At 49.0% G+C, this 15,435-nt stretch overlaps 1 protein-coding gene across 5 annotated transcripts in view; it reads right to left on the bottom strand.

Moving 5' to 3' along the window:
* LOC137643943 (BTB/POZ domain-containing protein 6-B-like) overlaps positions 1-15,435 on the bottom strand; it is a 198,488-nt gene that overhangs the window by 149,540 nt on the left and 33,513 nt on the right. For 3 of the 5 annotated variants that reach the window (XM_068376717.1, XM_068376713.1, XM_068376716.1), the window contains exon 2: positions 5,695-5,885. In XM_068376717.1, the coding sequence (XP_068232818.1) occupies positions 5,695-5,794 (100 nt within the window). In that variant the 5' untranslated portion in view covers positions 5,795-5,885. Of the gene's footprint in view, positions 1-5,694; positions 5,886-6,177; positions 6,236-15,435 lie in introns of those variants that run through there. The other 2 variants (XM_068376715.1, XM_068376718.1) reach the window with 2 other exon arrangements.

Genomic DNA, 15,435 nt, shown 5'->3' with positions numbered 1-15,435 from the left:
AATTTCAAACGATCTAGGCCAAGGACGTGAAGGAAGTTCATTCTTAGCTAAAAATCCGAGCTGTAAAGAACATGTTGCAGATTCGGATGTGAACCCAATGTTCTTGCTGAAGGCATGAACCTCACTGACTCTTTTAGCTGTTGCAAGGCAGACGAGGAAAAGAGTCTTGAGGGTAAGGTCCTTGAAGGAAGCTGACTGGAGAGGTTCGAACCTAGGAGACATAAGGAACCTTAAGACTACGTCTAGATTCCAGCCTGGAGTGGGTGAACGACGTTCTTTAGAAGTCTCAAAAGACTTAAGGATGTCTTGAAGGTCCTTGTTGGAAGAAAGGTCCAAACCTCTGTGGCGGAGAACTGAAGCCAACATACTTCTGTACCCTTTAATCGTAGGAGCCGAAAGGGATCTCTCATTCCTTAGATGTAATAGGAAGTCAGCTATTTGGGTTACAGAGGTATTGGTAGAGGAAACTGCATTGGCTCTACACCAGCTTCGGAAGACTTCCCACTTGGATTGGTAGACTCTACGAGTGGATATCCTCCTTGCTCTGGCAATCGCACTGGCTGCCTCCTTCGAAAAGCCTCTAGCTCTAGCGAATCTTTTGACAGTCTGAAGGCAGTCAGACGAAGAGCGTGGAGGTTTGGGTGCACCTTGTCTACGTGAGGTTGACGTAGAAGGTCCACTCTTAGAGGGAGAGTCCTGGGGACGTCGACCAGCCATTGTAGTACCTCTGTGAACCATTCTCTTGCAGGCCAAAGGGGAGCAACCAGCGTCAGCCGTGTCCCTTCGTGCGAGACGAACTTCTGAATGACTCTGTTGATGATCTTGAACGGTGGGAATGCGTAAAGGTCGAGATGGGACCAATTCAGCAGAAAAGCATCCACATGAACTGCTGCTGGGTCTGGAACTGGGGAACAGTACAAAGGAAGCCTCTTGGTCATGGAGGTGGCAAACAGATCTATCGTAGGCTGACCCCACAAGGTCCAAAGTCTGTTGCACACGCTCTTGTGAAGGGTCCATTCCGTGGGGATGACTTGATCTTTTCTGCTTAGGCGATCTGCTGCGACGTTCATGTTGCCCTGGATGAACCTCGTTACTAGAGTGAGGTTTAGACTTCTTGACCAAATGAGGAGGTCCCTTGCTATCTCGTACAGGTTCCTCGAATGGGTCCCTCCCTGCTTGGAGATGTAAGCCAAGGCTGTGGTGTTGTTGGAGTTCACCTCCACCACCTTGCCTAGCAGGAGGGACTTGAAGTTCATTAGGGCCATATGAACTGCCAGTAGCTCCTTGCAGTTGATGTGGAGCGTTTCCTGTTCCCTGTTCCACGTTCCCGAGCATTCCTGTCCGTTCAAGGTCGCGCCCCAGCCTGAGTCTGATGCATCCGAGAAGAGATGAAGATTGGGGGTCTGAATCGCTAACGATAGGCCCTCCTTGAGAAGGAGGTTGGTCTTCCACCACAAGAGAGTGGTCTTCATCTCTTTGGTGACAGGGATAGAGACTGCTTCGAGCGTCAAATCCTTGTCCCAATGAGCTGCTAGATGGAATTGGAGAGGGCGGAGGTGGAGTCTCCCTAACTCGACGAACAGGGCTAATGATGACAGGGTCCCTGTGAGACTCATCCACTGTCTCACCGAGCAACTGTTCCTCTTCAGCATGCTCAGGATGCAATCTAGGGCTTGGCTTATCCTTGGGGCCGATGGAAAAGCCCGAAAATCCTGACTCCGAATCTCCATTCCCAGGTAAACTATGGATTGGGAGGGAATGAGCTGGGACTTTTCTAAGTTGACTAACAGACCCAGTTCCTTGATCAAGTCTAAAGTCCAGTTGAGACTCTCCAGACAGCGACGACTCGTGGAGGCTCTCAACAGCCAGTCGTCTAAATAAAGGGAGGCTCTGATGTCCGATAAGTGGAGGAATTTTGCAATATTCCTCATCAGATGCGTAAACACCATAGGAGCTGTGCTTAGGCCAAAACACAGGGCTTGGAATTGGTACACAACCTTTCCAAAAACGAATCTCAGGAAAGGTTGGGAGTCTGGATGAATAGGAACGTGAAAGTAAGCGTCTTTCAGATCCAACGAGACCATCCAGTCCTCCTGCCTGACCGCTGCTAGGACCAACTTCGTCGTCTCCATAGTGAACGTCTGCTTGGTGACATAAGCATTGAGCGCGCTGACGTCCAGCACCGGTCTCCAACCTCCTGTCTTCTTGGCCACCAGAAAGAGACGGTTGTAGAAGCCCGGGGATTGATGGTCCCGGACTATAACCACTGCCTTCTTCTGTAACAGGAGCGACACCTCCTGGTGCAACGCTAGCCTCTTGTCCTTTTCCTTGTAGTTGGGAGAGAGGTTGATGGGAGAAGTGGTCAGAGGGGGTTTGCGGCAGAATGGTATCCTGTAACCCTCCCTTAGCCACCTGACAGACTGGGCGTCTGCACCTCTCCTTTCCCAAGCTTGCCAGAAGGTCTTGAGTCTGGCTCCTACTGCTGTCTGGAGAGGAGGAGAGTCAGTGTTTGCCTTTTGAAGTCTTGGGACCTTTCCTAGACTTGCTCCTGGAAGAGTCTGGACGGGAGCTTCCTCGGCTGGGGGCTCTGCCACGAAAGGGCGGAATAAACCTTGTAGCAGGAGTATCAGCCACTGGGGTGCGGTAAGTCCTGGGAACTGAGGGAGCAACCTTAGTCTTACGAGCTGAAGAGGCCACAACATCATGAGTGTCCTTCTGAATCAGGGCCGCAGACAAATCCTTGATAAGCTCTTCGGGAAACAAGAACTTAGAAAGCGGAGCAAAAAGGAGTTGAGACCTTTGACAAGGTGTGATGCTGGAAGAAAGAAAGGTGCAAAGTTGCTCCCTTTTCTTAAGAACTCCTGACACAAACATTGAAGCAAGCTCGCCAGACCCATCCCGAATTGCTTTATCCATGCAGGACATTAAAAGCATGGCCGAGTCCTTGTCCGCAGGGGAGGTCTTCTTGCTTAGGGCCCCCAGGCACCAGTCTAGAAAATTGAACATCTCAAAGGCACGAAATACACCCTTAAGGAAGTGGTCTAAATCGGAGAAGGTCCAGCAAACCTTAGAGCGCCTCATTGCTGATCTACGAGGAGAGTCGACCAAACTTGAGAAGTCAGCCTGGGCAGAGGCAGGGACTCCCAAGCCTGGTTCCTCTCCTGTGGCATACCATACGCCTGCCTTAGAAGTGAGCTTAGTAGGTGGGAACATAAAGGAAGTCTTCCCTAGTTGCTGTTTAGACTGCAACCACTCCCCTAATATTCTTAAAGCTCTCTTAGATGACCTAGCAAAGACGAGCTTAGTATAAGTTGACTTAACAGGTTGCATGCCCAGCGAAAACTCAGATGGAGGAGAGCGGGGGGTAGCAGAAACAAAATGGTCCGGGTATACCTCTCTGAAAAGAGCCAGGACCTTACGAAAGTCAATGGGTAGAGGAGAAGACTTGGGTTCTTCCACGTCTGATGAGGGATCCAGGTGCGCAGCTTCCTCCTCAGAAACCTCATCACCAGAGTGTAGCGAAGTGAGAGGTAATGTAACAGTGGTATGCTGAACAGCAGAATCTGAACAAGCGGGTGCATAAACGCTTGTGGTTTCATCCTCAAGTCTCTGTTGTTGAGTTAAAACCTGAGGTTCAGGCTGCAAAGACTGGTCAGGAAGAGTAGAGGAAGGTAGGCGCATGGGTTGAGGTGGCTGACTCCTAGCATGAGTTTCTTGTCTCAAGAGTTGCGCTTGCTGTAAGGGTAGCGGATGCGCAGTAGCAGGTTCCTGAGGAACGAGTTGAGGTTCCTGAGGTGTGAGCTGCGAGAGTTGAGGTAGCGGCTGCGCAGAACGCAGTTCTTGTCTCGCGAGTTGAGGTTCCTGAGGTGCTAGCCTAAGGAGTTGAGGCTCTCGCCTTGAGGAGGGTTGAGGTCGCTGCAGCGAGTGCTGAGGTGGCTGCCTCATGGATGGAAGAGGTTGTCGTACCTCAAGAGATTGTTGCCTCGCTGGTGGAACCGCAGGCGGAAGCGGAGGAAGTAAGGCATAAGACTCCTGCTCCCATTGCTGAGGTTGCCTTAAGGAAGGCGGAGGTTGCTGCACACCGCTGGTAACTGGCAACTCAGTACGCGGTAAGGTATCCTGAGGAACCTCAACTTCGTACGCCTGGCAGACTGGACTGCGGTGAGGCGGAGCGATCGCAGGAGGAGGTGTAACCTTCTCAGCCTGACACTCACGCATTAAGACCGCAAGCTGTGACTGCATGGACTGCAGCAAAGTCATCTTGGGGTCGACAGACGCTAAGGTCTGCTGAGGCAAAGCCTTAACAGAAGATGAGGTCTGTTGCGGCATCACCTTACCTCTCTTAGGAGGTGTGCAGTCACCTGATGACTGCGGAGAGTCAGAGCTAATCCAATGACTGCAACCAGGTTGTAGAACTCTTGAGGTCTGGACTTTGCGTTTGAGAGGTCTTGAGACCTGAGTCCAGCGTTTTCTCCCTGACATTTCTTCTGCAGACGAGTAAAAGACGGGCTCAATCGTCTGCGGGTGGGAGTGACGGTCTCTGTAAGACACGCCCGCAACCATCGAGGATACTTCTGTGCGCCGATCAAGGCCTGCCGAACCCTTTTGCCCTTCGACATTGCTTCTCCCCTGGGCTTGGGAGCTTGCAAGAGGTCCCGGACTGGGAGGACGACTGGCACGCACAGAAGTACCCTCACGCACCACACTGACACTGACACTAGCACTTGGCACTGCACTGACACTAGCACTTGGCACAGCACTGGCACTATCAACTCCCACTGCACTTTTGACCTTAAGTTCTTTGACTTCTGCCATAAGAGACTTATGGTCACTAACCACCGATTCCACTTTGTCACCTAAAGCCTGAATGGCACGCAAAACATCGGACATATCAGGTTGAGCACAAATAGAAGGTTCGGGGGTAGCCACTACAGGGGGAGGAAAAGGTTGAGGATCATGAGGTGAGGAAAAAAGTGAAGAGCGAGAAGAACTCCTCCTAACTCTCTCTCTCTCTAACTTGGTTGAATATTTCAGGAATCGAACAAATTCAAGTTCCGAAAGTCCGGCGCATTCCTCACATCGATCTTCCAACTGACAGGGTCTTTCCCTACAGTCAGAACAAGCGGTGTGAGGATCAACCGAGGCCTTCGGAACACGCCTATTACAAGACCTACATCGTCTATGGGGTGGGGCTTGTGAAAGGTCAGACATCTTGAATCAAAGAGTTAGTCAAGGGGGATTCCAAATCAAGCAAAAAGATCGTTAACCATTAATCAAAACCAAATAAAAGCTATCTAAGCTAATTAGAAAAGTTTCCAGTATAGCGAAAGCTGAAATCTTAGAGAAATACTTCACCAAAAACCGTGAACAATACTCCAAAATCATAAGCGTATCCCAGAATGTCTTGCCGGAAGCACGACAGAGGAAAAAGTGAGGTGGTGTCAACAAGAAGTACTGCAGTACCTGGCCACAGGTGGCGCTGGTGAGTACACCCCCTTCTAGTATAGTGATAGCTGGCGTATCCCTCCCGTAGAATTCTGTCGGGCAACGGAGTTGACAGCTACATGATTATCGGGTAAGTTTAATATTGAAAAATCCCTTACATGTATTCTGAATAAAAGTGAATAAGAAGAATAACTTAAAGCTCTATAAGATTCGATCACTGGACAGATAATCACAAAAAGGCTGCCTCACCAGCTGTAGACAAAAGAGAGTGAAGTGCAAATGGATCTTCATACTGAGTTCTCTTGCAAACTTGTTTGCTTGATGGGGAGGTCTGACTTCCGTTATCCATACCTAGGCCTTCAAAATAATACTGGTTTGCTGGACTTGCATAAAAGGTGAGGATGATTTTTGTCCTATTTCAGACAAAATGTATATAACTTCTGAAAAAAAAAACATGAGTTATATACATAGCTAGTACATATAAATAAGTACACAAGGTTAAAGACCTGATTGTTTATAAAAGGAGATATGAAAAACATTGCCAAAATACTAACTTTTAAAATATAAGATTTTTTTTTTTAAACAATTTGTATTTTTTCCAAGTATACAAATCTGAGTCAATTAAATAAGGGTACAGTATGTTTTCAGTGCAAGCTGAAACAGCTACTTAATCTTTCACAAGGTATTGTAGGTGTGGGAGTCGGTGGGATGTAGGTGAGGAGAGACACTTGCCTGATCAACTGTATCACGACACTTTTGACTTTTGTTGGCCCAAGGACTGCGCCTGGAACTATAATTCAAAGGACTAAAGTTTCCATAATTAGGAAAAATACAAATGACCAATTTTGAAATAATTTGTATTTTTTTTTACTACAGTATACAAACCTTAAGCTCTTTACAGTGGATATTATTTTGGTAAATGCTGAAAACTAGCCAAAAGACCTTTTAGCAAGGTATAATTACCCACTGTTAGTTAGCAGGGGGTTGCCAAGGTAGACTGCTCACACACTTACCAGTTGAGTTACATCACTTTAAAATGCAGGAAGGACTTGCCCAGGGTTAGGTCATGGTGGGTCACGTATGTGCAAAGCGTTCAAGGTTTGTACAGTTAAGAAATATACAAATTATTTCCAAATTTGTCATTTGTTCCGACATGAATACAAAACCTTTCGCTCTTTACAGTAGAGACTCACCCTCAGGTGGGTGGAAGTCCTAAAACCTACTGGCTGGTTCCTGTTACAGGATGTTAATCTGTGCTTTGCATGAGCCTAATAAAGACACCCTGACACATTGCTAATTCTTCTTCGCCCAAGGGGTTAACTACGGCAATGTAATTGTTCAGTGGCTACTTTGCTCTTGGTAAGGGTAGAAGACTCTCTTTAGCTATGGTAAGCAGCTCTTCTGGGAGAAGGACACTCCAAAATCAAACCATTGTTCTCTAGTCTTGGGTAGTGCTATAGCCACAGTACCATAGTCTTCAACTGTCTTGGGTTAGAGTTCTCTTGCTTGAGGGTACACTCGGGCACACTGTTCTATCTTGTTTCTCTTCCTCTTGTTTTCTTGAAGTTTTTATTGTTTATATAGGACATGTTTATTTCAATGTTGTTACTATTCTTAAAATATTTTATTTTTCCTTGTTTCCTTTCCTCACTGGGCTATTTTGGTGATCTTCCTTTAGTCTCTCCCAGTGCTGATGACAAGAGAAGGGACCCGGGTGGGCCGTTGCCGTTTTCTTAAGGTAGAGCCTCATACCTTACCCTGGGTACAGTAACGGATGATCTGGATCATCAGTTACCGAGTGGAGACTTGTGTAGGATCCGTCACCTCTGGAGACTGTGTCTGGTGACATGCTCGGGGACAAAACTGAACGTTGCCTTTCACCCTTCCCATTATTGGGCGATGTCGAAAGAGAGACCAAGAAGTTCCCTAACTCGTATGGCTGATGTCAGAGTGTGTAGGAACACTGTCTTCTAAACCAGGTGAAAGTTTGTTGCCTGGTGAAGTGGAACATAAGGAGGTCTCTTTAGAGACCGGAGAATTTGAACCATGTTCCGAGAGGAAGGTCTCAATTTTGACAGGGGAAAGGCAAGTTGTAAGTCCGTATGAGTTGGGAAAGGTCTAGCGATGAGAGGATGTCAGTTCCTTTCAGTTTGAAGGCGAAGGCTCAAGGTTGAGTGATCGTCTTTACCTGTTGAAACTGAAAAGGGGGTCTTTTCCTCTTACATATACTCGAGGATTCTGCTATTGCTGGAATAAGAGGTATCGAGTGGAGAGAGACACTTTCTCCTGACACCAACCAAACAAGACGTTATACTGACTGGTAGACTGATGCTGAGGAATTCCTCAGATATTTACACAACCTTTTTGCAACCTATGGCGAAAAGCCTCTCTGAGAGAAGAGCTACTGGGTAGTCTCCAGGCGTACAATCATAGCAAAGCTATAGCTTGTGGTAGGTGTCGAAATGTGGTTGTCTGTGATGTGGAGAGGGTTCTCTTGGAGAGACTATCAGGAGCTGCAGAAGGTATGGAAACCATTCTGCGTATTGCCATAGCGAAGCTATGAGAGTCCTTGAGAGGCTGACCGATGTTCTAGCCTTCTTAAATGCCCTTCTCCAAACAAAACAGGGACGAGATGTAAACGTCATTGTTGTACCCACCATTGTTGGCCTGTTTCTTGCCAGAGAGCCTTGGGGTCTAGGGATGAGGAGTAATGGCAGCCTGAGGTTCAGGAGTGTTACGAACAGATCCCTAGTTGGAGGACCCCGAAAAGTCGGGACTTTGTCAGCTACAAGGTGATCCAAAGACCATTCGGTATACCTTATCTGAGATGCTGAGCACATATTGTCGGCGAGCACATTCCTCTAGTCTGGAATGAAGCGGGCTGATGGTGGCACCGAACGGACTTTGGCCCATCTTAGTATTTATACTGTTAGATGGGAAGAGGCTACGAGCAAGTTCCTTCTTGCTTGTCGATGTGAGCCTCTTATGTGGTAAGTGGTGTTGTCGCCCATCACATCACTGAGTGGTCAGTTAGGAACCAATGAGGCTGCTGAAGGACTGGAAAGTTGGCCTTCATCTCTTAAGAGATTTAAGTGAAGGTACTTTCGGACTCTGTCCAGAGGGCTGAGGTCGTGTGGTGCAGCACTATTGTCCCTCCTCTCTTCTTTTGATGTGTTCTAAGCACAGCATCAAGTCCGAGGGGTGGGGAAGGATGAGAAGGTTATACCACTCCGTAGATTCTCGATTGACACCCATCCCTTGAGGTTCGTCCAAACTTCTGGTCCCATGGGGGTTAGAATGTCTGGGGGATCGAGGGCCTGATTCAAATCGGACTCAAGTCACTCTGGGCTGGGAGTTCTTCTCGTTTTGAGAAAGTTTTGTGGAGATTGGTGTCTAAAATCATTCCCAGATACACCAGTCTTCTGAGAGGGAAGTAGGGAAGACTTCCATAGGTTTACCTTGATCAATGGATCTTGGTAAACAAGACTGCAGAAGTTCCGGTGCTAATGCAAGGTTGCCACCGAGTCTGCTAAGGCTAGTCAGTCGTCCAGAAACGGAGGAGACAGAAGCCAATCCTGTGAGACCAGGATGGGTGTACTGTAGTGGAAAGACCAAAGCACAGTGCCCTGCACTGGTGTTTCTTGTTTGTCTAGACTGAATCTTCAATTCCTCCTAGATGGATGGTTTGGGCCTGGAGCTATGTGTCCTTTAGGTCCAGTGTGCAAATGAAGACCTGAGGTCTCAGCCCTTGTACGAACTCCAGCATGGTGTGGACATCGACCCAAAGGGACAGCTCCCAGCGGATCCTTTCGCATGGGAGATTGTTGATGCTGGGGTCTTGACTCGTGGCGTACAGGATCGGACGCGATACCCTGTGTAAGGATTCTTCCCTGAGAGAAAATTCCTTTAACTGACACAAGGAAGGCAACGCTTAACCCTACAATGTGCCCTAATGGGATTGATGCTATTCCTTAGAATAGAATAAGTCTGGCGAATGTTAATCAATGGTTAACGGTTGGGTATTGTGGTTAGTGTGCAGTTGGAGAGCGCTCGCAAGTAGTCCCCTGTCGACAAGCCGCTGATGAGGGTTGTCGATCATTTGCCGATGGAGCGCGGGCGAGCGATGGCGCGCAGGCGAGCGATGGCGTGCAGGCGAAGGTGCGTGTTGGCACGCAGGCGAGCGTTGACGCGTGGGAGAGGGTGCGCGTTGGCGAATGGGCGAGCGATGGCACCCAGGAGAAGGAGCTCGTGGGCGCGTAGGCAACAGGGTGCGTGGGCGCGCAGGTGAAGGGGTGCGTTGGTGCGCGTTCCGGAGACCTCAGACGGTGTGTAGCCACAGGATTCCGAAGGGCCCGTAAGGGCGAAGCCGTTGGGTGCACGCGCGCAGGGATAATATCCCTAGCGCGCGGGCGCGCAGGAGGGCGCTCATCTGGAACCGTAATTCTAGCAGTGGGCGCAAGGGAGCGCGATGGAGACTGCGGGCGATGGCGTGTAGGCGAGGGATGGCGAGCAGGCGAGATCCGGTGGCGCGGTGGAGAGCGCTGGCAAGCAGGGGAGGAAGAAGTCTTCCCTCTGGAGCCCAGATCCGAAGATCGTGGGCGAGCAGGCGAACGATGGCGCGCAGGTAAGCGCTGGCGAGCAGGAGAGCGCTGGCGCATAGGAGATCGCTGACGAACAGGAGAGCGCTGACGAGCAGGAGACAGTGGGCGTGCATGGCGCGCATCAGGCTGAGGGCGCGCAGTGGTGCGCTGGCGAGCAGGAGATCGTGGGCGCATTGTCTCTGGAACTGCCAGGCGAGCAGGAGATCGTGGGCGCACAGGAGATCATGGGCGTGCAGGTGAGCGCTGGCGAGACGTGTCTGCAACTGGTGAGCGTTTGCGCGCAGGAGAATATTGGCACACATGGGATACCTGGCGCTTAAGGGACTTACACACAATGTGTGAAAGCCCCTTTTGCCCCGAAGGGACCAATGCCCGTTGGATAACGGGATGGGTGGGCGCCCACAGCGCATCTGCAGCCAGGATGGGCGACGGCAGGTCAGCAGGTCTGGCAGGAGAAGGAGATTGCGAACGATCTGCGGAGAGGTCCAGGTCCAAAGAAGTAGCAGGAACGGTCGCTGAAGGACGAGGTTCCTCTGCGGCGGACTGCGAGGATGAAGACCAGAAGAGGCGCCTCCTAACACCCTTGTGAGGAGAAGGTAGACCTCGGCGACGAAGAGGAAGGCAAGCCTTACATCTTATACGTCCTCTGGGAGCAGCAGGCAGACCATCGGCAGTCCTCCGAAGAGGAGTCTCTGTCAGTGAACTCCCCCGAGGGGGAGAAACACCTGCAGGAGAGACCGTTGGACTTAGTTCCTCCCTCGAAGGGTGTTTGGAGGGGGGAGCTAAGCCTTCAGCTACATCAGGAGCAGAGGTTTGAACACTTTCATTGGAAGCCTCTGCCACAACAGCCTCGACGATAGACAGAGGGTCAACCTCTGCTACCGTCGGTGACTGTTTGACAGCTGCTCCCAACCTGATCATGTCAAACAGGGCTTCCTTGGAGGGCGAGCCCTGAAGCCCCAAGGAAGCCCAAAGCTGTAAAAGATCATTATTACTCACATTTACATTAGGAGAAACAATTAAATCCTCCCCCGGGGGAGGAGGAGGAGCTGCTTCGCTATGGGAGGCAACTCCCTCTCGTAAACCCCGAGATTGGTCAACAACAATACGGCCTATGCTACCACTCGACGGCCTCTCGAGAGAAGCCCATCGAGTGGGAGCTTCGGAGGAGGTTTGGGCCACAGAAGAAGAGTCCTTAGGATTTTCCTTCTTCAAAGAAACCTTTGAAGGAGAAATATCTCGTTTGGACTTCTTCTTCCGGCGCCGGGAAAACCTCTCCCACTGGGAGGTAGACCACTCCCTACATTCAATACATACATTACCACTATCACACCGTTGACCCCTGCAATAAGGGCATAAGGTGTGTGGGTCGGTGTCTATTGACGACATGAAGGTCCCACAAGGGCGGTCAGGCAACCTAGGACACTTCCGCATTGTAGAGGCCAACTTCACAACACTCTAGAAAAAGAAAAAGCAAAAAACAAAGATTAATAATGGCTGCGTGTAGGCGAGGGTGACAGCGGACACGTCTGTCTAGCACCCGAGCCGATAGCAAAGTGAACTTAGCACACAGGTGTGTGAGGGGGGAGGGTAGCAAGTTACCCTCCCTACCCCCCACTAGTAAACCCTCGTTAAAATTCTAATGGCTCGTCCTTTCAGCTACGCCGAAAGTAATTACCTATATTAAATAGCGTGGTTTGTATTTCAGTTACGGAACAAATTAATTTTTAAATATACTTACCTGGTAGTTACATATATATAGCTTAAAATTATATTTTGATTATAAAATAAATTTTTGAATATACTTACCCGGTGAATATATAATAGCTGACGTCTCCGGCGGCTCGACAGAAAAACACCAAAAACTCGCGAGCGACCGCTATGAAGGTTGCAGGAGTGCCCACCAGCGCCAACTATCGGCCAGATACCGCATATACATGTAAACAGCTCCAGTTCTTCTCATCCCACTGGGTCTCTATCAGGGAGGAAGGGGGGCCTTTAATTTATATATTCACCGGGTAAGTATATTCAAAAATTTATTTTATAATCAAAATATCATTTTTAAATATTAAACTTAGCCGGTGAATATATAATAGCTGATTCACACCCATGGTGGTGGGTAGAGACCAGTATTAATACAGTTTACAGCGTATATGCTTAGAGTTTTTGACAGTTATATCATAACAAAACCCAAATATATATAGGTACCTGGTAAGGAAGATGACTTTGACGATTACTCTGCCTTGTTAGTCTTGTCTTCCTCACGAAGCCCAGCCATCCTCTTAGGATGCTGAAAGACTCCCAGGAGCTGAAGTATCAAGGGCTGCAACCCATACAACAGGACCTCATCAAACCCCTAATCTGGGCGCTCTCAAGAAATGACATTTGACCACCCGCCAAATCAACCAGGATGCGAAAGGCTTCTTAGCCTTCCGTACAACCCAAAAACAAGATTAAAAACATTTCAAGAGACAGATTAAAAGGATATTGGAATTAAGGGAATGTAGTGGTAGAACCCTCACCCACTACTGCACTCGCTGCAACGAATGGACCCAGTGTGTAGCAGTCCTCATAAAGAGTCTGGACATCTTTTAAGTAAAATGACGCGAATACCGACTTGCTTCTCCAAAAGGTCGCGTCCATTATACTTCGCAGAGATCTATTTTGCTTAAAGGCCACGGAAAATGCTATAGCTCTTACTTCGTGTGTCTTAACTTTAAGCAAGCATCGGTCTGTTTCATTCAAGTGAGAATGAGCCTCTCGGATTAAAAATCTGATAAAATATGACAAAGCATTCTTTGACATAGGTAATGATGGCTTCTTAACTGAGCACCATAAGGCCTCAGATCCACCTCGTAAGGACTTAGTACGAGCTAAGTAGAACTTAAGAGCTCTAACTGGACACAGTACTCTTTCAAGTTCGTTGCCTACGATCTCTGACAGGCAAGGTATATCAAATGACTTAGGCCAAGAACGAGAAGGAAGTTCATTTTTGGCCAGGAAACCAAGTTGAAGTGAACATGTGGCTTTATCTGTGGAAAAGCCGATGTTCTTACTGAAGGCATGAATTTCACTGACCCTTTTAGCCGAAGCCAAGCACACTAGGAAAAGCGTCTTGAGGGTGAGATCCTTCAGGGAGGCTGAATGTAATGGCTCAAACCTGTCTGACATCAGGAACCTTAGGACCACGTCTAAGTTCCATCCAGGAGTTGCCATACGACGTTCCTTAGAGGTCTCGAAAGACTTAAGGAGATCTTGGAGATCTTTATTGTTGGAAAGATCTAAGCCTCTATGTCGAAAGACCGAAGCTAACATGCTCCTGTAGCCCTTAATAGTGGGTGCTGAGAGGGAGCGAACATTTCTCAGATGTAACAGAAAATCTGCGATTTGGGCTACAGAGGTACTGGAAGAGGACACAGATGCTGACTTGCACCAGTCTCGAAAGACTTCCCACTTCGACTGGTATACTTTGATGGTAGAAGCTCTCCTCGCTCTCGCAATCGCACTGGCTGCCTCCTTCGAAAAGCCTCGAGCTCTTGAGAGTCTTTCGATAGTCTGAAGGCAGTCAGACGAAGCGCGGGGAGGCTTTGATGAACATCCTTTACGTGGGGCTGACGTAAGAGATCTACCCTTAGAGGAAGACTCCTTGGAATGTCTACCAGCCATTGAAGTACCTCGGTGAACCACTCTCTCGCGGGCCAGAGGGGAGCAACCAACGTCAACCTTGTCCCTTCGTGAGAGGCGAACTTCTGCAGTACCTTGTTGACAATCTTGAATGGTGTGAATGCATACAAGTCCTGGTGAGACCAGTCCAGTAGAAACGCGTCTATGTGGATCGCCTCTGGATCTGGGACTGGTGAGCAATAGATTGGGAGCTTTTTGGTCAACGAGGTGGCAAAGAGGTCTATGGTGGGTTGACCCCAAGTCGCCCAAAGACTCTTGCACACGTCCTTGTGGAGGGTCCATTCCGTGGGTATCACCTGACCCCTCCGACTGAGACAGTCTGCCAAGACGTTCAAGTCCCCCTGGATAAACCTTGTCAACAGGGAGATGCCTCGATTTTTTGACCATATGAGGAGGTCCCTTGCGATCACGTACAGCGTGTGGGAGTGAGTGCCTCCTTGCTTGGAGATGTATGCCAAAGCTGTGGTGTTGTCTGAATTGACCTCTACCACTTTGTTTCAAAGAATGTTCTCGAAATTCATCAAGGTCAAGTGGACTGCTAATAGCTCCTTGCCGTTGATGTGCATGCTCTTCTGAACTGAGGTCCATAGACCTGAGCATTCCCGACCGTCCAGGGTCGCACCCCAACCCAAATCTGACGCGTCCGAGAACAACACGTGGTTTGGGTTCTTGACTGCTAGGGACAGGCCCTCTCTCAGACTAATATTGCTGTCCCACCAGTTCAGGCATGCTTTTACTGGTTCGGAGACTGGGATTGATACCGTCTCTAAAGTCTTGCCCTTGTTCCAGTGAGAGGCTAAATGGAACTGGAGAGGCCGAAGGTGCAGTCTCCCTAGCGAGACAAACTGCTCCAGGGATGAGAGGGTCCCTACGAGACTCATCCAACTCCTTACTGAACAACGTTCTCTCTTCAGCATTAGTTGGATTTTGAGCAGGGCTTGTTCTATTCGGGTGGCAGACGGAAAAGTCCGAAAAACTAGACTGCGAATCTCCATCCCTAAATATAGAATAGTCTGGGATGGGATCAGTTGGGACTTTTCTAAGTTGACCAAAAGTCCCAACTCCTTGGCCAGACCCAACGTCCAATGTAGATCCTGCAGACAGCGATGACTGGACGATGCTCTGAGAAGCCAGTCGTCCAAGTACAGGGAGGCTCGGATACCCGATAGATGAAGGAATTTTGCCACATTCCTCATGAGCCTCGTAAACACGAGAGGAGCAGGACTGAGGCCAAAGCACAGGGCTCGAAACTGGTACACCACATTCCTGTAAACAAACCTCAGAAACGGTTGGGAATCCGGGTGTATAGGAATGTGGAAGTACGCATCTCGTAGGTCGAGAGAGACCATCCAGTCTCCCTCTCTGACCGCTGCTAAGACGGACTTCGTGGTCTCCATCGTAAATTTTGTTTTCGTAACAAAAACGTTGAGCGCACTGACATCTAGCACTGGCCTCCAACCTCCTGTATGCTTTGGGACTAGGAAGAGACGGTTGTAAAACCCCGGTGATTGAAGGTCCGAGACTTTCACCACCGCTCCCTTCTCTAGCAACAGAGACACTTCTTGATTTAGGGCTTGTCTCTTTGACTCCTCTCGGTACCTGGGAGAGAGGTCTATGGGAGTTGTTACTAGAGGAGGTTTGCGTACAAACAGTATTTTGTACCCCTCTTTGAGCAACAGAACAGACTCTTGGTCTGCACCCCTCT

This window comes from Palaemon carinicauda, chromosome 7, assembly GCF_036898095.1.
Source record: "Palaemon carinicauda isolate YSFRI2023 chromosome 7, ASM3689809v2, whole genome shotgun sequence".
Taxonomy (NCBI): domain Eukaryota; kingdom Metazoa; phylum Arthropoda; class Malacostraca; order Decapoda; family Palaemonidae; genus Palaemon; species Palaemon carinicauda.
This window is presented reverse-complemented; position numbering and strand designations above follow the sequence as displayed.